Source organism: Leiobunum rupestre, chromosome 6 (assembly GCF_980474605.1).
Source record: "Leiobunum rupestre chromosome 6, qqLeiRupe1.1.hap1, whole genome shotgun sequence".
In the NCBI taxonomy this organism is placed as follows: domain Eukaryota; kingdom Metazoa; phylum Arthropoda; class Arachnida; order Opiliones; family Sclerosomatidae; genus Leiobunum; species Leiobunum rupestre.
In genome coordinates, this window is record NC_143389.1 from 64,681,011 (window position 1) to 64,695,726 (window position 14,716).

The window sequence follows — 14,716 nt, forward strand, 5'->3', positions numbered from 1 at the left end:
TGTACCTACTCCGAGGTGCTATTTACTGTGTCAATTTATCAATTTCCATTTAAAGTAATAAGTAAGCCTTTTCCTCTAGTTCACATAACTTTGATTTGTGAATCTTCTTTTAAACTAAGATAGAAATGAGAATTGCTTATAAAGGTATTTTAATTTAAGAACGTTTTAGTTTGGATGGAGAAAACGCCTCGAAGGCCAAATTTCCCTAAATTTAAAATGTTTTAACTTATTCAAATAGGAAAAATTTTATTTATAATGAAGTAAAACTAACATTTATCTTAAATATTTGTGATTAATGTGTAAAGTAATTCAATTTAAATTATGTTTTGGTTACAAACCGCAACAGTATAACAAAATCCTGGATATGCCCTGTTCTCAGAGCAAATAGATGGTTTATTTTAGCCTGTTCTCGGAGTAAAAGTGTATTCTTTTTACACTAAAACGTTTTATTGCCTGTTCCGGGGATGATAATTACTCCGCCCCATAAACGTTTCGCGCGTTCCAGGGTATGGCGACTACTATTTTTACTCCTTCTGAAAAGGAGGTTAAAGAGAATAAATTGGATTTTGACATCTGCTAGCCATAATTTATCTACTAAAAGGCCACAGGCACCCATTTTGGAAAAATGTCTTTATTCCGATTCAAACTATTCGTCACCTCAGAATCAGAGTAAAATTACCCTACTCCTAAATCCCGGAACAAGTTAAAAGAAATCAACTAATAAATACACTCCAGAGATACCTACCAATTAAAATACAATAACTTTTATATAAAACACCCAGACAAGGTATGTAGCGCCCAAGAGAAGGTAGAGGCATTGTTACATTTATAAATTATATAGTACGCTGCAAATGAGAGTTTGAGGTAAGTGGATTGCTAGAAAACAAACCTGGTGGCTAGTAGGTATTAGCTTTCAAAAGCATTTGAAAACCTTTTATTTTAAAGGTATGTTTGTGATTTGAAATGTCATTTCTCAACCTCATTCACCGTTTGAGTAATTTTTAGTAAAATTTCGTTGTTAAAAAAAAATTTAATATTTTTCCCACTTCATGAGTCCTGGTTTATCTCGGGTTGCGATTGTCATTTTATGGTTTGTGGCTGGTGTATTCTAGTCGTGTCAACGTGTTAATTTAAGGTTCTTCATAATGCAAGTTCAAGCTTTATTTGAAAAAATCAGTCGGTTTGATGCTTATCCTAAAACCCTAGAAGACTTCAGAGTGAAAACATTCGGAGGTGCTGCAGGTAATAATGATTAATTTTAAGCCTATGCATCTCGAATAACGAAACTTTTGGTAAAGGTAGAAATCTGACCAACAAAAAAGGTAGTTTAGACAAAACTAAACAGCTCGAAAATTGAATTTATGATTCCATAAAGTAAACAACAAGGTTCATCTTCGGTTTCTTTTTAGTCTTGATTCAACTTAAATTAAATATTTAAAAGGAATTTTTATGGAAAGAAGATTATAATAGAAAGTAGAAATATGACTTATTCAACTGTCAAATGCCTGTGAGATTAAAATTGTATATGCAGCAGAACGCATGACGACCAAAGTATACTATTGATTAAACTGTACTAAAAGGGTACAGAATCGAAAAACCAGTTATATATAAACGGCTATAAACCAAATATAAATAAATAGTTAAAAATAAAAATAAAGTTACAATTACTATGATTCATCAGCCGTAATCTCAAAAAAATCCAATATTATTTGTAATAATAATGATAATCAGTAGAGCAAAAGTAAGTTCCCCCAGATAAAGAAAAGGACACTTACAGGTTTCTCTGATATATGTAAGGTTTTTATGGAAATTTACTGAATCGTGATGATTGATTGTTCCCAGAAATATTCCTAGCCCTTGCTCAAAGATATTAATTCACCAAGGCGGGGGAAGATGGCGACAAAATGCGAGTCGTGGCCTTATCGTGGAGTGAATTAAATCTGAGAGAGGGGGTTAAATACAGGGGAAAAATAAAAAAATTAGGGGAGATTCGAATTCAGAATGGAAACCCTTTGTCGTTAATCAATCACAAAATCTTTATTTAACACTCAAAATTTATAAAATAACACTAAAATACAAAACAAATTAACAAAATTGCGGGGGGAACTAAGGGGATAATCTTACTTTGCTTCTAGTGATGGTTAGGCCATCTCTACTATGGTTCTTTTAGCTTTTTCCAATATACGAGGGGAATTTAAACACTAAAATATACACTTTGACCTTAAATTTGTTAATGAAACTATCTCTTACTATTTTCTATGGGATCGGTTCCAGTGTCCCTATTCTCGGGCATCTTGGGCGCGAAGGATGGAGGGGACAGAAATTAATATACACTTACACTAAATAATAATAAACACTACAATTAAATACTACAATTAAAGATTCTACAATTAAACAATGATAATAATTAAATCAAAAAAATGGCAACAGCGAGGGTACAACGCGAACGGAAAAGTAATCTATACTGTATAAATACAAGAGGCAGAATGAACTCTCAACCTCGAGGGGACCGGTCTTAAATCCTTTTCTCGGACAATAGCGAGGGATTAAGCTTTCTTTTCAAGATTTTTTCTCTACTTTTCACTGGCTACTTCGTATTTCGACCCTGGGTACTCTACAATGGGGGGGGGGGGGGGGTTATGATGGAAATTCTACTCATCACTTGGTTTTGGTATCCTCTGCTACGTTGTTGTCTCTCCGTTTACGGGTTTTCTCGTTCCTCGGTTTACGTAAGATGCCCGACACACGCACTTCACAGAACGGGACGTCTTTGGGGATTGCTTGCTTACGCGTTTCTTTATTCACACTTTTCTTTAATTCTCTTCATTTACTCGTCTACGGTTTGGCGGCCGGATTGCGAGTTTCTTCCTATATTCTTTTACTTCACAAGCGTAGGTACTTCGGGTTTCAGTCTGAAATGTCCGGCTAGGCTAGGGAATCGGTCTCGGTCATCTGGCTGTCTTCTCTCGGAATGGCTAGATATTGGGTGATCAACAGGTGATTCGAGGGTGTTGAGGGCATTACGCTTCTCAGACTTATTACTGCTCGGCTTATACTCTTCCGGTCGGAATGTCCTGGCTGTGGGTCATCTAGGCAATCATTGAGGGTTATTCTGATCATGTGGTTTGCATTGAGGGTTAATTAATATTTAAGAGCGACTTCATCGCACATTATTTTATATTTATTTCGACATAGTTCTTCTCTTGCCCGAGAAGCAGAGTTCTGTGCAGTTCTGTACCGTTCTGTCCTTTTTGGGGCTCTGTCTCTTGGTTTTGTTCCAAGGATTGTAGGCGGAGTTGAAACAAAAGTAATTAGTGACCTCCCTTCTTACATGGGTCATTGGTGCACCTAAGACACGTGTCCTATGATGGTACGTATGACGTCGTCTGATCCACGAAAGGTCACTCGGGGTTGCGGGGGGGGGATGCCAGGGAGTCTCGAGGTTACCTTCTTTTTGTCTCCAAGAGGAAATATCCGGGCGCCATCGTGACTCTATGGCGGAAACCTTGGAAAACGTCCGCTTTTCTTGGGATCTTGCTACCTGATAGTTAATATGAAGCTTGTGGACTTGAAATGACTTCATGGGATCGCTGTGAGCTGAGGGGATTTTACTGGTCTAGTTCGGAAAGTTTTTTGGGAAAACCTGGGTGTGGATGGCTCGAAATGTATTGCAACACGGTCTTGTGACCGAGAGAAAAACACTTTCATTAGCGAGGGATTAATATTAACGTTGCCGAAGGCAGAGATTTAGTTTATAATTTATATTGAGAGAATGGTTTAATTAATTATCTTAATTTTATATTTTATCGTGGGGTTTGATCGAGTTCTATAAGGCTTATAAACAATAATTAATTTGTATGTATGGTTCAAAAGTTATTTAAGTTTTTAGTTTATCATTAAATTAATTTTATATTTAACACTGGGATTAGTTTCATTAAATAGAGCTCGGAATTCTAAGAAATTTGACGTATGTTGCTTTACGAATACTTAACAATTACTATAGATGGCCGAGAGTGGAGGGAATAATGTAATAGCAAAAGTAAATTAACACAAAAAAATAAAAAAAATAAGTATACGGGGGAAAATCAACCTGAAGGGTTACACATATTACATGATTGCAGGCCCGGACTGGCCCGGGTGGCTAACCGGCGATCGCCGGTCAGATCGGGCCAACTCAAATTGGGGCCAAAGTAGAAAAATTTGGCATTAATGGGAAATGAGGCCAACACGATTGCATAGCCGGTGGGGCCAACTACTAGCCAGTCCGGCCCTGCATGATTGTTATTGTTAATATTTTTCAACTTAAATTTTTTTTAAAAAAGTGGTTTTTCTAGGCCAAATTTTTTGAGGATGGTTTTATGAGAAGAAAAATAATTAAACTTTAGGAAACCAATTTGTAGCTGATCACAAACAAATGGCAATATCTGTGGCTCTTATTATGATAAATTTGTATTATGTGCCTCATTTTGAAGGTACTTGTGCCACAGTTATATCTGTAGGATAACATTTACAATTTTTATTATAGATAAAATTATTTTTTTTAATTTTTTACACTTTTCTTAATATAAAAAATGCAGAATTAAAATATTTCCTTGAGTATCCCTTACCAAAAAATAAGTTGGATTTCAGTTTGTATTTAGTTTGTATACACATTATTAGTTGATATTAACTTGGTATTAAGTAAGCTCAAGTTGTCAGCATATTTCAAGTTACTAGTTGAAGGGGTAATAAGTTGTTATTCAGTTGGTAGGAAAATACTTCTTTTGCTAAGTTTGTAATTAGTTGGTTTTTAGTAGTCAGAAAGTTACATATTATTTTTAAGTTGGTTTTAAGTAGTTAAATGTAAAAGTTGATTCTGGTTTAGTTGGAAATAAGTTGATTAATAAAGACGATTTAAGTTATTTTTTAGTAGGCATTTGTCCCAAATACAAACTGAAAACCAAGTTGAAATACAAGTTGTCGTAAGTGGGTTTTAGCCAACCTATTTTTTGGTAAGGGTATTTAAATAAATAAAAAAAATTTAAAAATTTTTTAAATATCAAATACCCCAGGAAATATTTTAATACCCCTTACCTAAAAATAAGTGGTCTAGGAAATACTTTAATTTGGTATTTGGAACAAATACCAACTTAAAACCAACTAAATACCAACTTAAAACCTACTTAAAACCAGCTTACAAATAATATGTAATTTTCTGACCACTAAAAACCAACTAATTACCAACTTAAAGAAAAAAGTATTTTCCCATCAACTTATAATAACAACTTATTACCCCTTTAACTAGTTTATTGAAATATTCTGACCACTTGAGCCTGCTTAAAACCAACTTAACGTCAACTAAAATGTGTATGCCAACTAAATACCAACTAAAATCCAACTTATTTTTTGGTAAGGGACAGCATTTGATGCTCAAAAAAATTCAACAATTACATTGTTGTAGGTATCAGTTTTTGAATTTTTAAAATTTGTAAGATAACAGTGTTCAAGTAAAAGAAACCTTCCTATATAATATCATATCTTTACCAAAACTCCATAAAAAATATTCTTTCTTGTTTTTTTTTTGAGAATCAATAAACATTTTCTTTTTTTTAGTGACAGTTATCAGTGGAATTATAATGACAATTCTCTTTTTGTCTGAACTGAGGTACTATCTAACACCTGAAGTATCAGAAGAACTCTTTGTAGATGTAACTCGTGGTGAAAAATTGAGAATAAATGTAGATGTCATATTTCCAAGAATATCATGCCCATGTAATTATAAATTCTTCTATTTTGAATTTCAACAAATTTTCATATAATAGGGGGATCTTAAATCAGAATACAGGATGACACGGCACAAGTGTAAAAAATTTAAGGGTATGAATCTACAGGTGATACTGATCACAAAATGTCCTATGAACATACCACACATCTCAAACGGTTAAGAAAATACAAGGTATTAAAGTTCCTGTCTTTAGCTGTACTAAAATTTACTTCGGTTTCATAGTAAAAGCAGACGGACAAACTGTTATATGGGTCTTACAAAAAAAAAGTGTGTATTATAAAGAATTAACTAATAAAACTTTTTAATTTATGAAATTTTATGTGCTAAACATCTGAATACCAATTACAGGCATATGAAATTGAGTCCGCCTTTTTTTGTGTATAATTTTACAAAAATGATCTTTACTAGTCATCACCCACAAATGTTTACCTACTCAACTATGTTCCACTTGAAAAATTCCGAAGTACTAAGATTCCTAAATTTTTACTTTTGGTGATGATTACTAATTAATTAACTGTTCAACTAGGGGCATAGGGAAGAGTGTTTTATTGGGGGTGGAGGTAAATTAACGCATCACCAACTCCAGCCAAGGTGGGTGCTGTCAAAGGTATTCAGAGTTAGGAACTCAAAGGGGGATGGGGCTCTGGGGAAGGCTAACATTGAAATCACCTCTATCAAATGAACCCATAAATTGGAGAACATTTTTGTGTAACCATCACTTTATAAGTGGTGTAAATAACGGCGGTGGGTCGAAAAATAAATAAAGGGCCGCATACATTCCGAAAATAATGGAGCTCTTAATAAGAAGGGCTCCAGAAATTAATTATACCAACTGGTCTCAAAGAACTTAGTTATTCTACTGCATTTTAAGTAACAAATTTTTATTCACAGTTTTAAGTTTGGATGCTATGGATGTTTCTGGTGAGCAACATCTAAATGTTGAGCACAATATTTATAAAAGAAGACTTGATTTACAAGGAACTCCCCTTGAGAAACCAGAAAAAGAAGAAAGTAAGGATTACCTTTATTGTATATAATATGGAGTATGGTACATCTTAAATCTGAAAGATTTTTATATTTTTTCAACACCACCAAGAATTTAGTTATGTATATTTAGGGAGAATGACTATGTTGAGACAATTTTTAGCATTGATCGTGCTCTAAAAGTAAGCTCCTTCCTTGTTAAAAGATCAAATCAGCCTGGTATCATCTCATAGGTACCTTCAAACTTCGTCTTTTGATGCCAGTGACGTTGTTGCTCTCCCTCCTTTGACTCCTAAGGAAAATTTGAACATGATGACTACGGATCATTTCAACATAGTCATTCTCCCTAAGTATAAATAAATGCATTCTTGACAGCACCCAATGGAAGAATGGTTAAAAAATGATTTACAAAGGAGCACAGTGTGCTTTAAGTTCATAATGTAAAGGCAGATGCTGACTTAAATGTCTTATTGTTTGTATTTATTTTATGAAGTACATTTTAGTTTCGGATAGTAATAAGTAGTTTAAAGGAACCCTCTTGAATATTAGAGCAGAAGACCATTTTCCGCCATAGAAGAAAGCCTAGATTATTAATTTCTTTATAAGTTATTATGTATAAAAAAAACGGCAAAAAAGTGGTGTGGGTTAAACTAATTGGCCACAGAACCACTTGATTTTCAAAAATAGGGCTTGAAGAATACCAAATTATCATTCGTTGGAAGGGGAGGAGCTACTTGAAATTCAGGTCGAATTTTTCCAATGATACTGTGGCCCTTTAAACTGCACTATGATACTGAAGCTCATGCTTTAATTGTAGCACGCCAGCGCCACAAGGGAACTGCCTTATAACTAGATCATACCTCCGTTTTCCTCTCTCCACAATGTCACAGTGCCAATTGAGCAATTCTTGCCATATATTTAACTGCTGTTAAAGGGGCTCCAAAGTTTGGTGGCAAAAAAAAAGAAAATTGAGCATGCTTTTCATTCCCCCTAACCCCTCACTCGGCCTTGGCAGAGGCGGGCAGTGTCAACCGTGAATTTCACACTTTACTGACTTTACACACATTTTGCCAACGAACTTCTGAGCCCCTTTAATTACAACCTTTTACCTGTATCCATTTTTGGTTACATTGATGCACACTTATTTGGTATATCTTTTTCTTAACAGAACTTGGCGATGCCTCTCAGGAAGTAGTAAAGGTAAAATAATATCATATATATACATATATACAGGGCTGGCCTGGTGCACGGCGCTTTTCAGCGTTCCCCCCCCCCCCCCCCCACCCTTTCATTGTCAAACTACCGTAACGCCAGGCCTGCATTTATCATTTCCAGTTACTGTGAATTTGGTAATTAGTCTCATTATTAAAATTATCCATTTGCTCTATGTTCAAGGTATTAGCTTCAGAAGTTGATAAAAATAGATGTGAAAGTTGCTATGGAGCAGAAAGTGAAGACAAAAAGTATAATGAAACTCAGTATTCTCAGAAATACATGAACCGAAATTATCAGCGAGCGTTTTTTTAGGGGGATACGTTTTCTTTGTACGCTAGGGGGAGGGTGGCGAATTTATCTTCGTTTATTTCGTCCCACCCGCCCGCAGGGAAAATATCAGAGTGCACCACGGGTAGCTAGTTCACCATCTAGTGAGGTAAAATGTTTCCTTTTTTTTTTAAACTACGCGAAAGGTAAACTGTCAACCGAGGGCTTAGTGTATGAGAGCTTAACGTCTGTTAGTTAATAATAATGGAAAACTTACAGAAATTAATTCGTTATTTGGGAAACCTTACGCGTCCGTTTATTTTGGATAGAAGAGAGTTATTTTTAGTATAGTTAGTCTGAAAATGTATGTAAATATCTGTTAGAGCTTCTGAAGTTGTATGAAAACCTAAAAAGCAAATTTTAACCATCTATTCCTAAAAAAAACGTAGGAGTTCAAAGAAAAAGATGCCAATAGATACTGAACAAGTGGAATAAAATGAAATTATAGATCAGACTGAATTATTTTTCACAAGCAAGGGAATTAAGAGAGCTTAATCTTGACACTTTTGGTCATGACGAAGCGATGTTGGGAAATATCACATCGGAAACACTGTAAAAGCATCTATACTATTCATTTTGAAGGTTTTCGTATTAAATTTTAACAACTTATAAAAAGGAAATTCTTGTGGTTTTAATTTTTTACACAGACTAAAAATGATGCATGCGAAGCACCTTTTTAGTTTGTGTTAACTCAAAAGTTTACCTAGGCAACACCGGGTGGCGTATTCAAACGCTCACCCCGGAAAAGGAGATTCCCGCTTTTTGATGAGGGCGGGATTACATAAGAAGGGGAAAACAGAGAATTTGCATCTAGCGTTAGAGGAATAGGTCGCTGATAATTTTGGTTCATGTATTTCTGGTATTCTACTAGTTAGTTTTACATTTGAGACATCCTATTTAATACCATTTAAATTTTAAAAAAAGGTGCTGTAATACATGTGAAGAGGTTAGAGAAGCTTATAGAAAAAAGGGCTGGGCTTTCCAGGATGCAGATAATATTGAGCAATGCAAACGAGAAGGATGGTTTGACAAAATAAAGAAGCATGACAATGAAGGATGTCAAGTCTTCGGTTATCTAGAAGTTAACAGGGTAAGCTTGTTTATTTTAATATTGTTGTGTAGGTACACACGTATTAACAGGAATTCATACCTCGAACTTGGAATGGTTATCTGGCCGTATTCCCTATGGTAAGATCTCGGGGACCGTTTTCAGTGACGTGTATGAAAAAAAATCGCCCCCTCGCACGCGTCTCCCCTCTTAAGGAGTTTTTACCCCGCGCAACGTCCCGTTTTTACAACTGTAGTTTTTTGTTGTTGGACTCCCCGGCCATTTCAAAATTTAGGGTTTGAAACTCCACCATTCAGCTCGCTCTCCCGACCTCTCCATGTGGAAGGATTAAGTCCGGCATTGTTATAGCGCTGTCAAATTGGCAGCAGTTACAATGCCCTTGAGAACCGCGTAGTCCGAATGACGAGGTGACCGTCGCTATCAATAGAGCGATAGCGAAGGGAAAAGCAAAAAGATGTTTGAACCCTTTTTCGACACAGGGGGATGAAATTATCCGAAACTAGGATTTAATACCATTGAAAATCGTATGAGAAAACACGTATGCTCTGACGTCAAAATGATAAAAAAAAAACGGTCCCCTAGATAGAGACGGAAATTGGGCGAGATAACCATTCCAAGTTTGATGTATGAATTCCTGGTATTAATAATACTTCATAGAACACAACATTTATTGAATAAATTTATTATTTACATATGTTATTTCTTCAACCTCCACATACACAGTGCAGATCCCCACACCTATGTTCTTTACCTCTAGTATCATATGTGGCTCCCCCCCCCCCCCCCCCGGCAGCTTATAAAACTATATACAGTCATGGTTTTTATTTTTAGTAGTGTCTGAAATTACTAATATTAACAATAGATTTTTTATACAGGGTGTCTTAATTTGATCGGCCCAGGCGTTTATCTCAAAAACTATAGTTGCTATAAATGTTAAATTATCAGGATATACTCTCCCGGGAATTTTCAGAAAAACCGTGAAATTTTTATTTTTTGAACGATAGGTGGTAGACGAAAGTTTTCAGTCAACAAGTTGTAGAGCGTACTCGAAAACCTCTAATGAAATTGGTTTGGTCAAAAACGGACAATTTTTCATTGAAATAATACGTCATGAAAAAAACAAGTTGGTACTACCCAAAAAGGTTTACGTTACATGAAAAAGAAAGTTAGAGAAACCCATCTAATTTGAAATGATAGTATGTTTGTAAAGATAAAAAAAGGACTTTTTTTAGCCAAATCATTTTAAATCCACAATTTACATAGTAGAATTCCAGAATTAACGCGTCTTATTTGGGGCAAGAATGTTGCAAGAAGTCCACGAAACCGTCTAATTTATGCCAACTGAATTTCCTCAGTGTTTTTTATTTGGCACTACTCTGTCGCTTAAAGTGTGGCTCCATTTTAGTATTTAAAGAGACACAGCTTCGTTTTAAAATCATTCTCTGAATGTACTCCAGTAAAATAAAAAGATGCCTCGTTATACCTGTGAACAGCAGTCCAGGATGGTCGAATTATACTACGGAGATGGTCAACGAAATGCATGTGAAGTGAGTCGATTATTTCAAATGTTGTATCCTGACAGTCGTTCAAATCACCACACTGTTCTCCGTGCTGTCCGTGACTTTGAAAACGAAGGCAACGTGAATCACTGATTCCACGGACCTGGCCATGACAACATCAACATGGAAGACACAGTCATCGTCTACTTTGTCGCCTACCTTCGAGCAACCATAAGAATGGCCTGCTCTGATTTGGACTTGTCAAAGTACTTCGTTTGGAGTGTCCTTGACCGTCATAACTATCACCCATTTCGTGCCACGCTCCACCAAGCACTTTAAGATGGTGATCAGCGACTTCGGCTGGATTTCTGTAACTGGTTTTGTACTATGGCCGACGGAAACGAAGATTTCCTCCGTTTAATTCAAAAAAAAAAACAATGCTCCCCCTTGCTATGATAATCAGAATGTATTATTTAAATGAACATTGTTACATATTAATTTTATATTAGTTTCATTTTCCTACAAAGATTATTAAATTGTTTACTGGGTAACAACTTCGTAAATATATCAGCTATGTTGTTCTTAGTGTTCACATACTGCAAGTCAAAAAGTCCTTTTGCATAGCTCTCTCCAACATAATGGAACCTTAACTGGATGTGTTTCGATCTTCCATTTTCAATGTTATTCTTTACGAATGTTATCGCTGACTGGTTGTCACAATGGATTACCAACTCAAGAAATGGCTTTAACTCTGCAACTATTCTTGACATCCATACTGTCTCCTTGGCAGCCTCCGATAACGCGATATATTCTGACTCCATCGATGACAATGCGATGCAGTCTTGCTTTACTGACCTCCAAACAATTGGGTTATCACCTATTCTAATAATGTATCCACTAACTGACGTTCTTTCGTCCAAATCTGAGCCCCATGATGCATCAGCGTAGACATCAATCCCAATCACGTTGGGTTTGTGATATAGTAATCCCAAATGTTCTGTGTCATATACATACTGGAGTGCTCTTGTCAAATACTCTTCATGTTTTGCCCCTGGGTTGGCACAAAACCTTGATAATCTTGCTATAATATATGAAATGTCCGGACGTGATCTGTGGGCTAAATAAGACAGCATCCCAATTATTTTCCGATAGTCACTTGTCTTTGGGTCTTGTTCAGTTGAACAATCTTTCACGGTTAATATGGTACCGACGGGCAATGGTACATCCTTCTTTCTATGATGCGTTGCACCGTTATCCAATGTTCCTTTCAGCATAGTCTTCATCCTTTGTATGTAGGTTCTCTGGTGTATCAACAGGCTACCCTCGGTAAACTCAAATTCCACTCCAAGGAAATTTTTAACGCCTCCTAAATCCGTAATCTGGAACTTTCCATTCAACATGTCTACTACTGTCTTCATGATGATCTCATCTCTGGCTACTAGGATTATGTCATCAACATATGGATATCAAGCTTTGATTATTGTATATCTGTAGACACAATTACAACTGTGGATTCTATCAAATCCTAGTGCCAATAATGTGTTATGAAGTTCGGAAAACCATTGCCTCCCACTCTGTTTGAGGCCATATAATGCTTTCTTTAGGTGTAGAACATGTTTTTCTTTTCCTTTTTCGATAAACCCTTTTGGCTGTTCGATGTATATTTCTTCCTCCAATGTCCCATAAAGATAAGCATTTTTAACATCCATTTGCTTATGGCACCAACCCATACAGACAACACATATCAATAGTAACATCCGGACCAATGAAAATGTAATCACTGGGGCATATGTATCATCATAATCTATCTTATACTTCTGTTTAAAACCTTGCACTACCAGTCTGGCCTTATATCGGACAATTTCCCCGGATGCCTTCTTCTTGAGTGCGTAAACCCATTTGGAGCCAATTATCTTCCGTCCTTCAGGTCTTGGAACCACGTCCCAAACCCCTCTTTCATTTATTGTCTCGATCTCCGTATTCATCGCGCTTTGCCATTTATCAGCTTCTGTACTTTCTATAGCTTCTTGATATGTCTCTGGAACCTCTATACAGTTTAGTTCTATGTTCTGTCCTCTGAGACTTGGTACAGCTGCAGCTTGTTCAGTTTGCTTTCGTGCTTCTAGGACTCTATTTACCTCCACAAGGGACCTATATTGCACGTTATCCTCATCATAATAATAGTGATCTACCCTATTTCCGGTTCGTCTCGCTCTTTCCTCGTGTCGCCACCCGGGGGGTAATTCTATCTCCTTTCGGATTGTTGCTTCTTTCGCGGGAGTCTTTGATTGTTGATCGACAATGGGTTCATTCTGCATTTCTTCTACAGTTTCTTCCGTGACTACATTTTCCACATTCTCCTCTTTTCCATTGTCCTCTGCTTCCTCATAAATCTCTACATTTTCAGTCCTGTCTTCCCACGAAGGCCACCATTCATTATATACTCTGCATGTCTCCTCCTCTTCAAACCCATTTACATTATTATTATTATTATTATTGATGAAGGGGTGAAGGGCTTTGGAAATGCCCGTTCGCGCACGTCGACCAGAGGTCCATTGTGCAAAACCCGAACCTTAAGACTTAAAAAGTCCAATATCCGACACAAAACGGAGAATCCTCTTGGCCGGCATATTATAGAAATCAGAAGTTTCCAGTTGATGCATACCAAGATGCTCGAATCTTTGGGCCGCGTAGTAATCGCACCTACAAAGCACATGAGAGGCGGTTTCCTCCTCAGCCTGACATGCCCTACAGATTGGATCATCACTGATTCCAATCAGGTGAAGATGTCTGTTAAGGAGACAGTGACCTGTTAGTAGGCCAATGACCAACCTGATATTAGATTTGGAAAGCGAGAGCAGCTCCTTAGCTCTCTGCCTAGAGGGGCCCGAGATAAACTCTTTAGCCTGCCTTTGGCCATCCATCTCAAGCCAAAGCTTGAGTTGACGGTCAGTCATGGAGTTAGAGATAAGGCCGCGAACTATGCTAGAGGGGATAGGAACGGCAGGTTCAGGACCAAAGAACCCAGCCTCTGCCCCCTTCTTGGCTAAGACATCGGCCTTCTCATTACCATAGTACCCCCGATGGCCAGGAACCCAATAGAGCTGAACTTTATTATTGGTGCCTAGCTCCGAGAGGAGGTTCAAACAGCTGTAAACCAGTTTTGAATAGACCTGAAACTGGTTGAGAGCCTTGAGGGCTGCTTGACTATCCGAATAAATTTGGATAACCTTGCCATGAAGCTTCTTCTTAAGACAAAAATCAACACAGAAGCAGATAGCGGCAATTTCCGCCTGGAAAACACTAGCATAGACACCAAGGCTTTCAAAGAAGCCGAGATTGCTAGTAAGGCAATACATCCCCGAACCTGAGCGAGAGCGGGTCTTAGACCCATCGGTAAACCAGACGATTTCTCCTCTGGCCCCGAGGGTACTATGATTGGCCCACTCTGTACGGCTCGGAAAATAAGTATTGAAGGACTTACTAAAATGCAGCTTCGTAGTCATCAAATCAGAACCCATGAGATATACAGGTAACTGACATGAAATTTCCCGAAAGATCTTGGTGTGGCTATTATCCCAAGTATTCGCCTTCCACCAACCATTCTGGTTGAGCCTATAGGCTCCCATAGCAGCAGCTTCCTCTATAAAAAGATGAAGAGGAAGAATGTTCAGCAGAATTTCTAGAGAAGCACTTGGGGCTGTTCTCATAGCTCCTGTGATGCTGACACAAGCCAGCCTTTGTAGGGTGCGCAGATCGCTCTGCACAGTCTTAATTCGGACTCTTGGCCACCAGACCACTGCAGCATAAGAGAGCAGTGGTCTGATGATCATGGTGTACAGCCAGAAGGCCACTTTA

General features: G+C 37.2%; 1 protein-coding gene across 2 annotated transcripts in view; it reads left to right on the forward strand.

Annotated features, from left to right (window-relative positions):
* Positions 1–1,059: 1,059 nt before the first annotated feature.
* The window catches only part of LOC149942979 (endoplasmic reticulum-Golgi intermediate compartment protein 3), a 53,676-nt gene continuing 40,019 nt past the window's right edge, over positions 1,060–14,716 (forward strand). Inside the window, exons 1-6 of one of the 2 annotated variants that reach the window (XM_090178893.1) lie at positions 1,060–1,242; positions 5,593–5,751; positions 6,656–6,775; positions 7,917–7,948; positions 8,144–8,211; positions 9,215–9,380. In XM_090178893.1, the coding sequence (XP_090035019.1) occupies positions 1,146–1,242; positions 5,593–5,751; positions 6,656–6,775; positions 7,917–7,948; positions 8,144–8,211; positions 9,215–9,380 (642 nt within the window). In that variant the 5' untranslated portion in view covers positions 1,060–1,145. Of the gene's footprint in view, positions 1,243–1,682; positions 1,742–5,592; positions 5,752–6,655; positions 6,776–7,916; positions 7,949–8,143; positions 8,212–9,214; positions 9,381–14,716 lie in introns of those variants that run through there. The other variant, XM_090178894.1, reaches the window with a different exon arrangement.